This window comes from Heteronotia binoei, chromosome 3, assembly GCF_032191835.1.
Source record: "Heteronotia binoei isolate CCM8104 ecotype False Entrance Well chromosome 3, APGP_CSIRO_Hbin_v1, whole genome shotgun sequence".
NCBI lineage: Eukaryota > Metazoa > Chordata > Lepidosauria > Squamata > Gekkonidae > Heteronotia > Heteronotia binoei.
The window spans coordinates 55,928,159-55,947,728 of NC_083225.1; the positions used below are offsets into that span (position 1 = coordinate 55,928,159).

At 40.5% G+C, this 19,570-nt stretch overlaps 1 protein-coding gene across 1 annotated transcript in view; it reads right to left on the reverse strand.

The window, feature by feature from the left end:
- Positions 1 to 3,473: 3,473 nt before the first annotated feature.
- The window catches only part of ATP10A (ATPase phospholipid transporting 10A (putative)), a 163,362-nt gene continuing 147,265 nt past the window's right edge, over positions 3,474 to 19,570 (reverse strand). Inside the window, exons 17-22 of the mRNA XM_060233861.1 lie at positions 18,678 to 18,803; positions 10,992 to 11,192; positions 9,638 to 9,718; positions 7,934 to 8,038; positions 6,308 to 6,495; positions 3,474 to 4,441 (exon numbers count right to left, since the gene is read on the reverse strand). Coding sequence (XP_060089844.1) covers positions 3,736 to 4,441; positions 6,308 to 6,495; positions 7,934 to 8,038; positions 9,638 to 9,718; positions 10,992 to 11,192; positions 18,678 to 18,803 — 1,407 coding nt within the window. The 3' untranslated portion in view covers positions 3,474 to 3,735. The remainder of the gene's footprint in view (positions 4,442 to 6,307; positions 6,496 to 7,933; positions 8,039 to 9,637; positions 9,719 to 10,991; positions 11,193 to 18,677; positions 18,804 to 19,570) is intronic.

The window sequence follows — 19,570 nt, forward strand, 5'->3', positions numbered from 1 at the left end:
GATGATTTGTGACACATGAAGTGACTGATAGTGCAATCCTTGGCAGAAATGCCCTTCTAAAAAGTCCAGTGAAATCAATGAGCTCAGAAAGGTATACCTCTGCTTGGGATGGCACTGTGCAGAAGTTACGACTTTTCAAAAGCAAGTTAGCAGGTGTCTCATCCATTGGGAGATTAGAAGGAAAAATGGAGACATCAGCTATTCATAAATAATAACAACAGTAACAATAATACACAATATCTGTTTTAGGTAGTGTGCTTGATCAAGAATTCAACTGATATGTCAAAAGACGTGCAAAGTTATAGAACAGTTTGCATTCTTTCCATTGTCAAGATGTCAGCCATCAAAGCCAAACATAAAACTGGCTAACTTCCATGTGTAGTCCTTAAAAGATGCCAGTAGTAATGTTACTATGATGTTTCAAGACCTTGAAGCCTAACCCAGTGGTAGCTGGTCGGCATTATACTGTAGAACCAAGACACTGGGTAAAACTGAAGCCTGATAGCATAGTTTTATCAACAGGCCTGATCTCTCAAGGTCTGGTTGTCAGATGATTCGATTTTTCTGATTGCCCTGATTTTTTTGGGGGGGAGGGGGGGGAGGATCTGAATTGTTAAACTCTTGAGTGATACCAAGGAATCTGTGGCATAAAATGACAGTCTCTCAAAGTCAATTACAAAACAACAAAATCAGCTATGATATAAATGAATAGTCTATTCTATGGCATTCTTTTCTTAACATATTATTGCATACTCTGAGCTGCTGGAAGGGGCAGTGTAGAAATAAACATAAAACAGAAGCTAGTCAACGCATGAATAATCTTGCTTAGAATGTCAGCTTTTATCTGTTGATGTTGAAAATGGATTCCCTATGTTTTTTGTACAAAATTCCCAAAGAAGTCTCACTAAATTTCAAACAGCAGAGAACCAAGAATGTTGAACACAGGACAGGATGTCTCTCAGAAATAGGTGCTCTGCTGTTTTTTGAATTGCACTGGACAAGGGAAGACCAAAATCTGGAACTGCATTCTATGAATACTCACTTGGAAGTCCATAGACTTCAGTGGAATTTCCTTCTGAGAAACGATATACTATCTGTTCTGATTTGGAGATGCAAGTGGCTTTGAAGTGCATCAGGGAGTTCCTGCGATCCTGACAACTGTTTTATTTTTCCAACAAAGAAAGCCATAAAAATTATCAAGGAGGTTAGAGACAGCAGAGATGAATTTTTACAGGGAGATAACCATTTGCCTATCTGACAGGTTGGGCCAGATGGTTAGCTGTTGTAAAACATGATCTGGTTATTGAGATGTGTGGGATGTGAGCCCTAGGAAGATTGGGCTTCCCACATGGGAGTAAATTTCCTAAATCTAGATTGGAAGAGGTACTAACAAAGGCAGGGAGGCTTAGAAAGACTAGTAAGGTCCAAGAGCTGGGAGCTGGGTACCCCCGCAGGGAGCATCAGGTGGTCTGCATGTGCATTTGTTTCACATGCATCCAGGTGGGATGTTGGAGGTAACTCTTCAATATTAGTAAGTTTAATTTAGTGTTATATTTTTACTGTTATTGTCATTAAATCAATAACCAGTATGCAGAATAGCTATTTTCCCTATCTGTGCTCTAGCTTACTCTGTAGCAATAACATCTTTTCTTGTTTAAGATAGCAGATTGTGATTCAACTCCTTCTCATGTGACCCTAGATCATGTGTACACACTTGAAAATGTTTACACATGCACACACAAGAGATGGGCTGTTCCCTAAGTAAACAGTAATGTGGGAAGCTGGTTTTTAACTTGGGGTGGTGGCATGAAGAAGAGGAACATTCTTTACCTCCAACATGTGTGTAAGCACACATAGACTCATAGTGGGTTACAAATGGGGTGAAGGAGCTTCAGCTGTCTCTCCATAGTCTTTCTGATCCGCAAGAGCCCCTAGGGAGATGCTGTCTGCCTTGCATGGGAAACTTAAATGTAATTATGGTTACACATAGGTTTCCCCAACAGGTCAAGTAGAAGCTCTGGAGCCATTTCAGGCTGAGGAAATGGTACAGAAGGAAAATCTGAAGCCTCTTCTTCCTATGTTCCCAAGATAAATTGGGGCTTGCACATCTGGAAATAGAATTCCCAGCACAGAACTGTATGTGCATGTGGACTCTACAACAGGGGTGGCCAAACTGCGGCTCAGGAACCACATTTGGCTCTTTCATGCATATCGCGTGGCCTTTGGCAGGGGAGGGCGGGATATAAGAATAAAACTTACTTACTTACTTCAAAGCCCCCATCGACCTGTCAGCTAGCTTGGAGAAGGCATTTCTCAAAATCACTGGTGGCTTGGAGAATGCATTTAAAATTAAACTTGCTTTATTTTCACCTCTCCCTCCCCATCTTACTTCCTTCCTTGTGGCTCTCGAACATCTGATGCTCATGTTTTTCAGCTCTCAAACATCTGACATTTATTCTGTGTGGCTCTTAAGTTAAGCAAGTTTGGCCACCTCTGCTCTACAATGTATGAATTGACCCAGAGTTGATATTGTGAGATGTGCTTATTCTGTCTGCATGGATGAATGTGTAATAGATCCTTCATACATGCAAGACTCCACCACATCAATGAATATGGACGTTTGAATCTGACCAACTCTACTAGAATGTATTTATACTGTTTAGACCCCACCTTTCATTCCAGGTGAGTCCACGTGTTGGCTACCTCTTCATTAATATAACCCACAGTCACAATAGCTCTGTAAATGCTTTCCATAATTGTACTGAGTTGCTTCAACTCCATTCGATACTACACTGGTAAAATTAGAATGGAGAAAATAATATAGGATAGGCCAACAGCGTGTTGCTGCTGGTGTAGATGGTGTTGACTGAGCTATTCTGGTGTGGGAACCATGTCTTTGGTGCCTTCTTCGGGATTTCAACTGTTTTACTAGAGCAGTGAAGGTTGGTGTGATTGGAGGTATGTAAAGAGCTAGCCATTAGCACCATGGATGAGAATATTTAATGGACCAATACCAACTTTAATGGAACAGGACCTCCCAACATTTTACTGGAATATTCTAACAGTTCTTTATTCCAAGGATTTCTTTATTAACGTAAAATGGAGAACTATGCCTTCATTGATGCAATGTAGAATAACATCTTTGCAATATGGATGAGTGTTATGTTATTGATCCCCCATAACACATACATAACAATAGTGGAAATATCAAATAGGTCCCATATCTAAAATGTCATCTTTATTTGATGGCAAGTTAACCTTATTTTACAAGGAAAGGCTATGTTTCTGAAGGACTTCCTAGCAATTTTTTGCAGACCTCCATTCCCCCACCACTGCCAAAAAAGAGAATTTTTTGTCAGGTGATATTCTATGCAAGCTCTTGTAATAAAGAGTTATTAATATTCTGAACTGGTTTTACCATCATAGTTAAACCAACAACTTTCATATGAATTAATGGGGATAGAAACTTGATTTGAGAAATAAGCCAATAACAGAATACAAGATAAGTGAATAAAAATAAAATATTGCTTTTTTTGTACAAAATGAGATGAAAAATAAATATATAAATGTATCTTTTCTTTGCATTTAAAGCTCTTATTTTCAAAGCACTGTGCTTAAAATTTCTCTTAAAATATCTCTATGTACCTTGGATTTCCTGTTTCATCTCTAGAAACAATTAGAGTAATACCATTTTACTCTTTTTTGTGCAAATAAAACAAATGCTGAAGTCCTACGTCATAAAAAAGTTGACTCAAAAGATTCAGGTATCAAAACTGCTTCCTTTGCAGACCTTTGGATTTGCTCCTGAAAACAGGTTGAGTTCTGCTCTGGCAAGACTTTGAAATCCTGAGAAGAACTGCAGCTAAATGGAGCTGTGTTGTTTTGCCTCACATTTTGTAAACTGCTTGATGACCCTGGTGAGTCTCTTCCACTTCCTTTAAATAAAGGAGTTGATGTGATCCAGTTCAACAAGCTGAAATCTGATTGGTCTACTGCTGAGTTCCATTGGAATGTTTCCTCTGCCATTGTTGGCCCCAGCTCTGATGTGATGTGTGTAATTTTCTGAAATTTTGAAGATATTCCTTCACTATCAGCTACTGAAGCATGTCCATTCTCCTCAGATAACTGAGCACCACATAGAGGAGGAGAAATATTTAAACCTGTTGTAGTCTCTGTCTTTGGTTGCAGAGTCTTTTCATTTCCACGATCAGATAATTCTGTGGGACTGTTTTGGTTACAGGCATTTAAAGAGTCATTAGCAATGAAATAAGGGTTTTCTAAAGAATAATGAATGCCTGGATACTTATGAGGATCTGTGTCCTTTTTGGTGTTCCATCTTTCCAAACACTGACAGCGCACCTCTGGTGGCAAATTTGACAACTGGCGTCCAAGGTGAAGTTGGGTTGGAAAAAGTGTGCCCTGAAATGTTCTGTATAAAAATCTGAGAAGGGAAAAATTCCCATAGAGAAAGAAATAATAAAAGAGAATGAGAAATGTCATTGTTAAAAGAAAAATGTTCTGAAAGCAAAGTGTATCGATTGCATCTTGCCTGAATAACACAGGAAAAATTCTTTGCTAGAATCCTGCATGAAGAAATGTTACATGTTTGAGAAAATGGAGATGCAGAGAATTTCTCCCTTTACTTTACTGGTATGCTCTGTCTAAGATACTTTAAGGGAAGAATGGATTGCAACCCTTTTTACTGAGAATTCAAAACTGGGCTGCTGACCAGAAATAACATGTTGATGTCAGGGCTTTTTTTGAGCAGGAACGCCCAGGAACGTGGTTCTGGCTGTCTTGGTATCAGGGTGTGTGTCCTAATATGTAAATTAGTTTCTGTTGGGCTTTTTTTTTTTTTTTTTACAGAAAATCCCTGTGTGAAATAATGGTGATATCAGGGAGTGTGGTCTAATATGCAAATGAATTTCTGCTGAGCTTTTTCTACCAAAAAAACCCTGGTTGCTGTTAAATAATATGAAATGGATGGCCAAAAATCCATTTGCATAGAAGAAGAGGAGATTAGATTTATACCCCACCCTTCATTTAGAGTCTCAGAAAAGCTTACAACCTGCTTTACTTCCCCTTTTCCTCTGCACAACAGACACCCTGCGAAGTAGATGGGCTGAGAGAGCTCTGATAGAAACTGCTCTTAAGAGAACAGCTCTGACAGAGTTATGACTGACCCAAGGTCTCTAAGCAGTTGCATGTGGAAGAGTGGGGAATCAATCCTGGTTCTCCCAGATAAGAGTTTGTGCACTTAACCACTATACCAAACATATGAGTAATTCATATCTGGACCTTGAAAAACAGGGGGCCTGGATCATAAGTAGGGGGCCTATGCCAGCATGGGAAGCTTGAACGCATGGAGGACATGGTCAGAAGGCTGAATGCACAGCCTTCTGGCCATGTCCTCCATAAATTCAAGATTCCATGTTATGCAGAGGTTTTAAAAAGTGAATGCTGTACCAGCACATAAATGGGAGTGAGATAGGCCCACTAGACCCCTGCCCTAACATCTGGATATTTAGCCAGAAGTGGCTGTTAGCCGTATGTGCATAAGGTTCTTCCATGTGACTGGGAAAAGTGGGTTGCTGATTAAGCAGAGGGGAAGGAGTGGAGGAACACTGTTACCAGCTGCACCATCTTACTGACAATTTGTTTTCTTCCCCTTCCTGTTCATGTACCTATAAAGCTTATACATGGCCAGAGGAGTGAGCCCTTGGATGCAAGCTGGAGGGCAAGTGTCAAAGGGCTCCTGGCTCATAGCTCATAGTCTAGGCTTTTGCAGGAACCAGAATGTAGTCCAGGATCAGTGCTGTTTTGTGTATTGACTTCTCTGTATAGTCCTTTTTTGTGGTTGTAAGCTGCTCTGGGCTCCTTCAGGAAGAAAAGTAGGATACCAATGCTTAAAAATATTATTTAAAATTGTGTGAAGGTGGTTATATATGTACATTTACACAAGGGTAAAGTTTGTTATAGAAGTCTGAATGAATATTGGGGAATTGGGCCCACTTCCTTCCATGGACAACCAGCCTATGTCATAGTGCTTACATGACCATCAGCACAGGGCTCTTTTTAACTAATTACATGTGTTTTGTTATGCTATCTAAAGGTTAGGGGGGGAAATCTATTGTGTACTGATTTATTTAATATTTGTTTTCTGTATTTGTTGAAGCCAGTGTTTACAAAATGAGACCTAAGATCATATATTCATTTACCCCTCTAAACTCTACAATGTATTTTGATTCTTTCAGCATTTACTCAATCCAATTCATGAATATACACAAGACAAACAAAGGTAACATACCTGGGAAGCAGAGCAACAGCAGGTGTAATAAAACATGTCAGATAAAACATAGGACCTCCCATCAACTTTTCCATAATCCAGTACGGATTGGATGGAGGATAGCATATTGGACAAGCTGCATTGTAAATTAGTGCCACAGTGAAGAACAATCCAATGCTGAAGACACAAGATGACAAATGTAGCCAAGTCTAAAAGAAAGACACTCAAAATTACTTTGTCATTTTGGTACCTTCTTGGAATGCAAACATATGAAAATATATTGCTGTAGGAAAATAGAATGCTTTCTATCCAGAAACAAAGGAGAAGCCCTTGCTAAACATGAGGTGAATTGCCTTTTTCTCTGCAAAAACTTCACAAGCGATGCTGACTCAACCAAAACTCCCACCACAGGAATTCCTGTTTCCCAAAACTCAAGCTGGAAGATGCAGCTACTGAGAAGAGGTTATTCTTCCCTAATCAAATGGGCATATATGCTGATTTTCTATGGATATGTCACCTGTGCTAGTATCACCAGCTCCTACTGGATAGTGTCTATGACCTCACTGCACAAGTCTCTCACAGAGCCATTTAATTTGAAACTGTGCCCTATATTGAAAACATATTGAAAAACAAAGCAAAATAAAAACTACATATTGAAAAACAAAGCAAAATTTAAAAAAAAATTCCTTGCATTCCCCTTTCCTTGGACTCGTGACCAAAAGCAAGTGATAAGCCCCTCAGCAAAAGGATCAAACCCTTTGCATGCTGTCTTGATCCCAGCTCAAGAAGTTGTGGGATCAAGTCACAGCCATCTGTTTCATACAGTCACATGAACCACTTCTGAGTGTGTTGGTCCTATGGCACACTGGTAACATTGTGGAATGAGTTAACAATATAATTACTTCCCATGTTAGCAATATAAGCTTTCCAGGCTGGCAGTGCTGGAATGGAATACAATCACGTTATATGCTTGTCACACATGATTCCTACTGTTATTGGTGTGATGTGAATCATGATCTTGTGACAGCAGCTCTTGTGCTATAGTAGTAATATATGAATTGTCTGTTTTTACTTCAACAGCTGAGCAACATTAATTAATTCCTCTCTAAAGCCTCTAGAATCTTTGGATAGTCTTTCTGTTCATCCACTCAATGCAAAAGAGCTCTGAAAGATCGATGTGTGCATGCCATTATCTGAATGTTATTACCATAGTGGAAGAAAAGAGCACCAAGAGAATGCTTGAAGGTAACAGTTTCCCACTGATCTTGGGCTTACTAGAAGCTCTTTTTGCAAGATCAGTAGAAGGCACAATACTGTTGGAGAAAAGCTAAATGAAGTACAGGGGAAGTGGCATCATCTCCCCCAAATGGCACCACTTACTCCATTAAAGGTAACTATGCATGAATGGGCAGGGACTACGAGCAGGGTGGGTGGGGAGGTTATAAGCTTGAAATGGTGCAAAAAGGAGGGCAAACTGAGAATTTTTGAAATCAAGGCAACTAAGTACAGTGACCCATAAATAGTCTATCTTCTGGGACAAAATATCCTGAACTTGGTCTGTTGCTGTTTTTGTTATTGCATACTAACCATCTAAGGTAATATGTGTGAAAAATATTTTAGCAACTGGAGAGCTGAAAGGCAACTTACCCAAGTTTTGGTCTCAATTGCCAAATGCAGTATTATGGTGAAGAGAGCTACGGTGGTGACTGGGGTTCCCCAGGAGAATATATCCACATCTGAATCATAATAAGTCTGAAAACATTAAAGCAAGGTTTGAGAAAATATGGAACTTTACATTGATCTTAAATACACATGCATGATAAGTCTACACAGTTGCAATGGGTTCAACATCCTGGAAGTGCTTACGGCCAATACCACATATTAAAAAGGTAAAGGTAAGCACCCTGTGCAAGCACCAGTTGTTTCCGACTCTGGGGTGACATTGCTTTCACAGCGTTTTCATGGCAGACTTTTTTACGTGGTGGTTTGCCATTGCCTTCCACTGAAGCGAATCTAGATCTGCATCCAACTATACACTCAGCATGGGAGTTCCCTGTGGGAGTTGCAAATCCCCAATTGGGGGCAGAGGGTTCCCCTGGTTTGGAGGCCCTCCCCCACTTCAGGGTTATCAGAAAGGGGGGTGGGGGTTGAATGTCCACTGGGCACTCCATTATACTTATGGAGACCAATCCCCATAGGGTATAATGGAGAATCAATCCATGGGTATCTGAGAGGGCCGTTTTTTTAGCTAGAGGCACTAGATTTTCAGCATACCATTTAGTGCCTCTCCTCAAAAAACTCCCCACGTTTCAAAAAGATTGGACCAGGAGATCCAATTCTATGAGCCCCCAAAGAAGGTGTCCCATCTTCCATTATTACATTTAAAAGGAGCACAGTCCCTTTAAATGTGATGGCCAGAATTCCTGTTGGAGTTTAATCATGCTTGTCACAACCTTGCTCCTGTCTACACCCCCAAAGTCTCCTGGCTCTACTCCCAAAGTCACCATATATTTCCTGGCAACCCTAGTGTACTTGCATGCATAAGGATGTAAGAAGAGCCCTGCTGGGTCAGAACAGTGGTTTATCTAGTCTAGTATTCTGTTCTACACAGTGACCAACCAGTTGCCCTGGAGGCCCAGCAAACATGGCACATATGTTTCAGAACATTTGCTTGTTACATTCACACTTGTCAATTTTTAGGTGCCGGATTAAACCATTGTAAATGTAACGTGTGAATTGATCCACTCTCAGAAGTCAGGTTAAGGATGCAGAAGCTCCTGCTGATTCTTCCAACAGCAGCCAAGTTGAAGGACTAGGATCAGTGGTATATGGTTGGAGAAGATAGGGCTATGCTATCCTCAGTCTACCAGAAATCCTAATTCAACCTTACTCGAGATCACCTATTTCTCCTAGCCTGCTGACTTGGAACTGCCTGCTGTTCTGGAAAGAAAGCTTGTCCAGATCTCCATTTTGAAACATTATTCAGAACCATTGCCCAACATTTCATATCAGAAAGCTTTGCTTCTCTGCATGGATCATAAAAATAACCTTGTAAAATCCACTGTATGACAGACAAAATGTCTGATTTTAGTACAGTTGGCATTGTGATCCCCACCCTCCCCTGGTACTAGCCTCATTTCTCACATCTGTAACAAGGTCTGTGATATCTTTGGATGTCTCTATATGCACTTCACAGGCCCATGACAGCCACGCCACATGGGAGGAAGATACATTTTTCTCATCTATAGTGCCACCCAGAGTATATTTGCTAAGCCTGACCCTCGTTTCCCTCTTTTCAGAGAACAGAGTAAGGAAAATCAGATCTGAACTTGTCTACAGCTGACAACTTACAAAGTAAGGGATGAAAAAACAAACTAGGCTTTGATAGAGAGCATCAATCATGTTCATCCAGAACATATGAGGCTGGTACTCCTGCAAATAGAGAAATACAGAATGAGAGTCCAAAATCAGTACAGATACCACCTTTTCCTCACTAAACTGAAACCAGGAAGCTACACTTCTCCTTTGTCTTGCCTCCTAATGTGGTTTGACCACAACCACACCTAGACTCTTGAGTTTAGCTCAAATTCTCAGACAGGGGCTGGGGCTCAAAGGAAATGCGCATGCCTGGCCTGCTGAATGTTCCAGGCTTAATCCTTGGTTTCTCTTGTTAAAAAATCTAAGGGCTAAACTACGTTTGGGTTTTAACAAACTGGGTCTGAGTTCTCTGTGCAAATAAAGCACTTAAAGAACTTATTTCTTCATTTTTGCGGCTCCACATGCTACAGTGGACTGTACTATAGTGAAAACATGGAAACACATCACCCAGTGCTGTTATCACCTAGGAAAATGGGGGTGGGGAAGGCAGAAGCCTTTCCTCCCCCAGGGGTGCCTGTTTGGGTTCTTCCCCCCCCCCCTTTTAAAAGCCATTCCCTGTAGTTGATGAGTGGCTGCTGGGAACCTGGATTCAATTTGTTAGAAACGTGAACGTGTAGTTTGTCAGGTCCCAGGTTTTAGGGGAGAGACATTTCTCTGCTTTAGACTCTGGAAAGCAGGGACAATCAAATTAGATAATAATGAGCCTTCTCTGATTATTATAATTGATGGCTAACCATTGTCTAGCAATTTGGCAAGCAAAATCTTTAAAGATGTCATAGTAGATTGGCTTGTATGTTTCATAATTCTTTATTTGGCTTTATGCTCTATCTTCCAGCTCCCAGACCTAGGATTAGAACTCTGGGTTCAGAAATACCTGGAGAGGGTGGGGCCTGGAAAATTGGGTTTAGGGAGAGGAGAGACCTCAATAGGGTATAATGTCACACCGTTCACCTTCAAAGCAGCCATTTTCTCCAGAAGTGGAATAAATGTTTTAAATAAATAAACAAGCAATCTATGTCATCTGGAGATCAACTGTAATTCCAGGAGATCTCCAGCCCTTACCTGGCAGCTGGCAACCCTACCTAGGATTATATTCTGAACCTGATTTCACTTTACTCCACAGTTTTGACACTTTCCTGTACTCTTAGAGCTGTTTTTTAGAAAATGTCTAAATACAGAACTTTCTAGTACATAGTGCTCTGTCTACTGACAAAAAATTTAAAAACTGCATTAGCAATGGAAATGACTTATTTTAAGAGCATTTTTAGTGTCCTTTGATCACACGCTGTAGACTGAGAACACATTCACAGTAAAGCCAAGCTGGTACCTCCATGTCCTGGCCACTTTTGTAGAGGTGAGGCACAGCAATTAATATGTCTGCAGGTACGTCTTTATCAAGCACTCCAGAAATCAGTTGCGGAAGGGAGGAGAATAGCAAGTTGAAGAAGATCAGGTACCATTGGTCTATCATTGAAGCCCCAGAAAAACCACAGTAGAACTGGTACCAGAAAAGAAGGGCCACAAACATCTGAAAAAGACAGACAGAGAGAGAACAATGCATTGACTATACCCAGTATGCTGGATTTACAGGCACCACAGATGCCTGTAACAAGGGCAACATGGCAGCTCCCTTTTCAGATATATTCTCCTTGCTTATTAGAAATAAGCCCCATCTAGTCCTTTCCCTGAAATGGGAAGCATCAGAGGAACCAATATCGTAGAACTAAACGGGGCTTTATAGGCTATCTAGTTCAACTATGTTCAGTCCAGGACATCTAGAGCTACAGCATCCCTGACAGATCGCTATCCACCCTTTGCATGAAGATCCCCAAGCAAGGGATGTGCTTGCTCTCAGAAACTGATTCTCTCGTTGAATTGCTCCAACCATTAGGAACTTCTACAATGGTTAAACTGTACAGGGAAATAAACTGTGTGCATCTTTTGGAGCCCGAAAATGAAACATCTCAAAATGACTTTTCTCTGAGTTTAGTACAATTTCCAATGATTTGATTTGTTGTGTGGAACAGGAGAGGGAAGAATAAAAAGTGTCATTTATCTGTACCTCTTTCTATCTCCAATCCTTCAGTTCCAACTTGTATTTCCTTTAACCAACATATGTTTGATGCTTTATGATGAACCCCACTGTGAATTCAAAGCCATAATTTCTTTTAATGGCTACACACGTGAGCACTAATGTTTCACTGGACATATGTGTGTGTGTGTGTGGGGGGAGTGAATTGCACTGTCTGGTCTTGATCCCCATTAAATTTGATTTTCACATGCAATGCATCACAACTGCATAATGGCCTGTGTACACAGGAAGTTTTATCTTCTATATTCAGCTTACATGACTGGAACCTGTCTGTATGTTGAGCATCTCAGCTTCTGTAATCTTTATCCTCTCCTGATACAGTGTTTGCATAATGCTATTGTTCTAACCTTGTACTACTAAGAAACTTCTTGTTACAGAATGTCAGACATATTTCTTCTCATCTTTTGCACGATTCCACTATTTCTATTATGAACAGTTGAAAACTGCAGGGCATTTAAAATTTATATTTCTAAGAGCAAACCCACTGAAAAGTCATTTAATTCCATTGTTATGGTGTGGGTCATACATTTTGAGAAATGTATTGACAGCCCCATAATACCAGCACTGAAGTCATCCAATTATGTATCCTTGAGAAGTTCCACTGACTTCAGACAGGTTACGCCAAAGTAAGTGTTTGAGCATTCCGGCTGCAAGAATTCTCATGATAAACTCTGTTATTCATTTCAAACTTGAATTGCTCTTTGAAGGATCAATGTGAACCTTCAGAACAAGTCAATTTTGATGACTTTATGTTTAATTTATAGACTGCCTCAGAGCAAAATATATCAGAAGTGCAACTGATAACCGCACTGCTGAGCTGCAGTGTAGTTTCTTTTCCTAGTCCTAATTTGTGCCATCCGAGGGAGTACTGTGCTCTCCGTCTTTATAGTTTCACGCTTTTCGTTTCAGTTAAAGAACAGGTTGACATAAAGCCTTCAAGTTAAAGATGCTATATGGTTAGTGATACTAGTCACTCCAGAGCTAGAGGATTCAGGTATTTTCTTAATAAGTAAAGTAGTATTTTAGTTTTGCCATACAATTTCATACAGAACAAACATATCAAATGTATAGCCCATGCATGGTTTTACACCTGCTTCTAGCAATGTATACCAATTCTTAAAGACATTTTAAAAACCTCTAAAAAGTCCTAGCCGATGGAAATTTGCTGATGGCCCACTTCACATATCACCCTCTTAATGGGACTAAGATTAATTAACCCACATTCTTTTTTTTTAAAGGAAGTAGGTGTCCTTCCACCAGTAGCCACTACAGGCAAAAATGGCTAGAGTGCTGCCAAACAAATATGATTTCTAGCATGTTTCCAGCAGTTCCATTGCTATACACCAAACCACCATATTTTGCTCAATCTGGTGGCAGCTGTTTTTAGAAATTGAGCAGATTCTCCTGTTGGCAGTAAGAAGTTTACAGGACATATGAGAACATCCACTCATTTGCTCATGGAAAAATAGTCACTTCACAGAAGAAATGGAAAAGGACTGATAATGGGGGAGTAATGGCTGGGAAGCCCTCATAAGAAGAGCCCTGATGGATCAGACCAATTCTGTCTCACACAGTGGCCAACTAATACCAATGGACAGTCAACAACAAGGCACATAAGCAATGAGTGGCAATCTGATGTTGCTTAAGAACAGTAGAAGAAGAGTAGGTTTTTACAGGTAATTTTACAGCCTGCTTTTCTCTACCCTAAGGAGTCTCAAAGCAGTTTACAATCTCCTTCGCTTCCCATCCCCACAACAGGCACTGTACAAGGTAGGTGGGGCTGAGAGAGCTCTGAGAGAACTGTGACTGTTCTAAGGCCACCCAGCAGGCTTCCTGTGGAGGAGTGGTGGAAATCAGGCCATTTGGTTAACCATGCTGAGTAGACAATTAACCCTCTCTCTGTGTGAATGAATGGTGCAAACTGTCCCTCCTCCCACAACTTCTGCACATAAACTTTCTTGATTTAAACAAAAACAACCCACTCTCATTCTTTACATTTCTCGTGTGATGTGATTAGTCCGAAGCAATGTTATTCTTTTGGAACTGAAGTTGCTAACAGAATGCACTTGTAAATGGTGGCAAAGGTTGCGAAGCTCATCATCCAGTCAGTCTGGTTTTAATGACCCTTTGCATGGACTACGTTGAAGTATTTTGTGGCCTTGAGTTAAGTGGCCAGAGGTTAGTTACGCATTCCTTAGCCTCTACCTCTAAAATGGTAGTATTAATTTGTGGCCTGTTTGTTTTTAGGGTGTAATGTTAGAATCCCTGATCTATAGTAACTCAGATATGGATTTGTACTTTCAAAAATTCACAATAGGGCTCAGGGACTGGAAAGGGGCTGTGGCTCAGTGGTGGAACATCTGCTTAGAATTCAGAACACCCCAGGCTTAATTCCTGACATCTCCAGTTAAAAGGATCAGGTAGCAGGTGATGAGAAAAACCTTTACCTGAGACCCTGGAGAGCCATTGCTAGTCTGTCTGAATCAGTATAAGGCAGCTTCAGGTATTAAATTCAGCAGATAATTGTGACTGGACCACCATGAGTGGCCATTTGTGAAAGGCTAGTCCTAGACTGTTGAACAAAAATATCACAGAACACTTAAATCTGTTAACTCTGCCTATACTCTGCCTCTGGGGCTGCCTTTGTGTCGAACCCGGAAGCTGCAGCTGGTGCAGAACGCAGCGGCCAGGCTGTTATTAGGACTCCCGAAATGGGAGCATATACAGCCGGGGCTGCGTGAACTGCACTGGCTGCCAGTTACATACCGGGTCCAATACAAAGTGCTGGTTATCACCTTTAAAGCCCTATATGGCCGAGGACCTGCCTACCTGAGGGACCGTCTCTCCCCATATGAGCCCCAAAGAGCACTGAGGTCAGCAGGGAAGAACATGCTGACTATCCCTGGGCCAAAGGAAGCAAAATTACAGAGTACCCGGGTACGGGCCTTCTCTGTTACAGCCCCGTGCCTTTGGAATCAACTCCCGGAGGAGGTACGGGCCCTGCGGAATTTGGATCAATTCCGCAGGGCCTGTAAGACCATTCTTTTTAAGCAGGCTTTTGTAGACCGTTGATAGGATGGCTGTTTAATCCATCAACGATTTATCCAGTGACCCCTGCCATAACATAAGTGAACAGAACAACATCAGGAAGATCACTGCCGTCCAAACCATGGAATGATCCAGGCAACTGGAACTGGTTTTAGATCGCTGTTTTAAATTATTGTATAATCTTATATTGTTTTAGATTGTATTTTATATTACTGTATAACCTAATTGTTTTAAACCCTATATTGTATAACTTATTGAAATGTTGTTAGCCGCCCTGAGCCTGCCGAGGCGGGGAGGGCGGGATATAAATAAAATTTATTATTATTATTATTATTATAAAACAGGATGTCTTGTTATCAACTGTACACATACTGATTCTTCTGTACATATTTTTTGTCACTCAGGAAGATCTGCTATTCCTATAAATGCCAGCCATCTGCACTTAACAAAAATTGCCAGATCAGAACTCTTAAAATAAGGGATAATGTGGAACTCGCACATATGTTCTAAGGAATGCTAGAGCTGAGCTTTATGAAATGATATAACTGAAGATCATGCAGCTAAGGTTTGGGCTTATACCAGACAAACAATCCCTCCCCAGTACAATCAATAGATAAGAGTTTCTGCCTCCCATGCAGTCTCTGTCACCTGTCGTTCTCTTGCCCTCTCATATGATGCTAATTTCCACTCTCACTATCTACTTTATTAAGCTTAATGCAACCAGTGTTAAGTTCAGCAGCCAAAGGCTTTATGGAAAGAGAAGTTTCTCTCTCAACAGGTAGCAATGAGAAGCAATTCCAGATCTCTTTGGGGAGGCTAATCCATAGCTTCAGAGCAACTGCCAAAACTGTCCTCCTCCTCACTCATGTCCCAATATCTGCATAAAAAACCCACACCCTCAAGCAAGTCCCACACAGAGCCTATTATAGTAGCTGAGTCTAAAAATTAGACAAAAAGGCATCACTGTACCTAGATCCATGTTCTCCAGAAAGGAGTGCAACTCAGGTTCCATGGTACACAAAACAAGACTACAGAGACATCTAAAACAGGGGTGTCAAACATGCGACCCAGGGGCTAAATCAGGCCCCCAGAGGGCTTCTATCAGGCCCCAGTGCAACTGGCTCTTGTCTGCTTCCTTCTCCCTCTCTCTTGCTTCATTCTGCATCACTGCTTGCTTTGGAAGGCTTGCTCAATTGCACAGGAACTACAGAGCAAAACCTCTATTTTCTTCATTGATTGAGGTTCCTCCCCCTCCTGGTCCCCTGGGGAAGGAGGGAAAGAGCCAGAGTTTCCTTTGCCCAATTCCCCAGATCCCATGGGAGAAGTACAAAGAAAGCACCTTTAAGACCAGCAAGTGCTAATGCTTGTTTTATTTTAATTTTTTTTAAAAAATCTTTTGTTTTTCTGTGTCCATTATAAAGTTGATATCTCTACTACCTAATCTTGAATAGGTACGCACATGGCCTGGCCCAGCCCAACACAGCCCAGCCCAACAAAGTCTCATTTATGTCAGATTCAGCCTTTATAACAATGAGTTTGACACCTCTGATCTAAAACAATCAACATGGTGCAATTTCCCTGTCTATTACCAGATACAGGTAATTTACAAGGGTTTACTGTCTTCTACCCAAACTGAAAGCCCAAATGAAATGGATCAATGAAGGATATTTCCTCCATATACAGTATACTTGCAGCTGTAGGTTAGAGGCATGTCTGATACTGGGAATGTATCATCCCTTGACAAATATGGTTTCTTCAGGAGTAGGCAACAGAGGTAGGACTTTCCTCTCTTTAAATGATTTGTAATGTCTGCTAGCTTGGCTCTGTTTATATATTTATTTATGCAAAGTCATATCTTCAAAGTGGAAAATGTAAAATCAACAGCAAAAATTAAAATTAAAAGTGAATTGCTCCCATAACTAACATGCATTTAATATGCGCAAATGACCCAATAAAATAACAACTGCTTGCCATAGAAATCAAACAAAACCAAAAAGTCCTTGAGATTCTGCCAAAAGCTCATTGGAATAATGTGGTTATGCACAATTTGTGAAATCTAGTCAGAGAACATAGCTCTTCTGGAAGACTGTTCCAAAGTATGAGCACAACTACTGAAAAGTTTGAAGGCCTAACAAACCTCTAGAAAGAAGACACCTTTTTTACAAAGATGATGGGCTTATCAAAGATGTCATGCAGGTCTCCAAGGAGTTCAGTAGGTCCATCACCCTTGAGGGCAGAGGAACTAACACCATCCAAGCCTTGAGCAGAGGCTGATTTAATTATAACAAATGCCTTAACTCCAGCTCCCTAATTAGGTCATCAGAATCCTAAACTCTGTTCCGCATGTGATGCATTTCTCAACTTGACTACTGTAAGACCTGGTACAGCCCCTCAAAATACTATGGATACATCGCCATTTGGTTATCTGATTTTATCTACATCTAACTTCAGAATGCATATAAATCTTTGAGCTCCATGAGTTATCAGATTGGTTCTGATTAAAACTTAAGGTACTAGCTTTGACTTCTAGAGCCTCTATGATCAGGATTCAGGATACTTTAGGGACTATCTTCTTGCATAAATCCCACCACCTGTCCAAACAGAAATAAGATGAGTCAACTGTAGAGATGTTGCTTTGGGTGCCGCCATAATCTGCAGTAAAGACTGCCATCAACAGGACTTTTTAATGAGAGCTGTGGAACTCCCTCCCAAAGGAACAAAGAGGGAGAGGGTGAAGAACACCTTTACCAGACATATCACCTTGCTGAGGATTTTTTAATCCTTCATGTTCATGTATCTATAAAGGTTGGGTATGGCCAGAGCCAGGTCAGGGTTTTTCAACAGTTGGGTTTCAGAGGCCTTTTCAACAGTTGGGCTCATTCTTGAAACAGTCTTCCAGAAGAGCTATGTTCTCTGACTAGATTTCACAGATTGCAAAATTTCACAGATTTCAAAGATTGCAAAATTGCTTAGATCATGCCTTTGGATGAGTCACTAAATGTCCAGGACTGCTGTTTCAAGATGTGGTCTGTTGTTCTGGTTACTGACTTTTGTTATACCGATTTTTAAAAATGTTGTAAACCAACTTGGACACCTTTGGAGCCAGAATGCAGGTACATATGCTTAAACAAAATTCTGCCAGAGCCATTCCATTGTCATTTTTGAGACAGACAGCTAAAAATGTTCTTTCATCAGTCTTTCTATGGTTTCTGACTAAACCAAATTTACTTTTACTTTCTATTTGTTTTTAACATACACAGCTCGTAGCAACTGAACTGTGATTAATAAATATAGTTAATACTTTTTATGTTGTCTTTTGATAGTATGGTGTTTATTTAAGTATAAATATATGAGAGCTTTTATTGTAGAAAAGTGACATAAAAATCAGATTGACACTCAAGGGAACATCTACAAGTTCCATCAATATGGAACACTTAATCAAATGGTTCTCCGTCTTCCCTTGATGTTCAAGTTTCCTGCACATATGGTATTAATATATTATTTCTGATTAAGTGTGTCTCTTAGAAATATGGGGAGGGGAGACCATTTAGAGTATTCTAGTTCAGTACTAGCAAATCAAATTATATCTTGAAGTATATAGGAAGTCAATGTAGTCACTGGAGTATCAAAGTAATATGCACCTAGCTGCCCTAAGCTACCACAAGGTGTTCTGCACCAGTTTCAAGCTTCTGAAAGAATCTTCAAAGGCAGCCCAGTGTGAAGTGCACTCAAATTTTCAAAGGTATGAATCCTGCATAGCAGGTCAAAATCAAAGAGGAAACATTGCAGTCTTCTCACATGATGACATTAGTGCAAGGCACTGCTCAGTAAGTTCCAGAAACATGTACAGTTACAAACCTATCCATCACTTACTGCATTTTTGTAGAAGAAATACAGCACCATGTTGGCGAGTCGAGAGTAACACCAATGGCCATGAACAAGCAAGAGTTTCTCTAAATGCCGGAACTTTGGGATTGCAAAATCGCTTGCCATCACGGCCTTCAATACAAGAAGAATTGTAAATTAATTTTGAGCATCTTATTTTCATTATAGAAACTGCATTTGTTGTTTAATTTTAATGACAGAAGCAGAACTCAACCATGCTGGTAGGATACCACTGGCAGAAAAATGTGGTCCTCAACGATCACAAAGAACGAAAATGCCATTTGAGTTGCTTAGCAAACATGACTGACAAAGCAAAGACTGACTTATGCATCCATGCCTGTCATCCAAAATCTCATCATCTATGGCTCTTCTGAGAGGAACTGTACCTGATTCCCTTAAAGTTTAATATAAAAGTTCGGGCTTGAATTCTGAATAATTTCAGCAGGCATAGGGACTTCCACTCAAGGAACATTAATTTTTCCCTGGGGACCCAAAATACCTCACAAAATCCTGTTCTTGAGAGGTGACAAGAGTCATGCTCTGTGAGCAGATGTCCTTGTGCCTACTGAAATGCTAGTCAGCAGGGCTTTTTTTCCCCTGGAAAAAGAGGTGCTGGAACTCTCAAGAGGAAAATGAAGGAGAAACACATGGGTCTCCCTCATGAACTTTTAAACATTTTTGGAGAATTTTGTTTCCACTAAGAGGTTCCAGAACTCTATTCTGCTGCATTCCTTCAGAAATAAAAGCCCTGCTAGTCAAGATCCAACCCTCTGTCTGGTATCTGATCTGTGATGACTGCTTTCGCCCTCCCCAAATCCAATCAATCCAATCCAAATACCTTTATTGGCATAGACCCTCCCCAAATCACCACTCAATTCTTC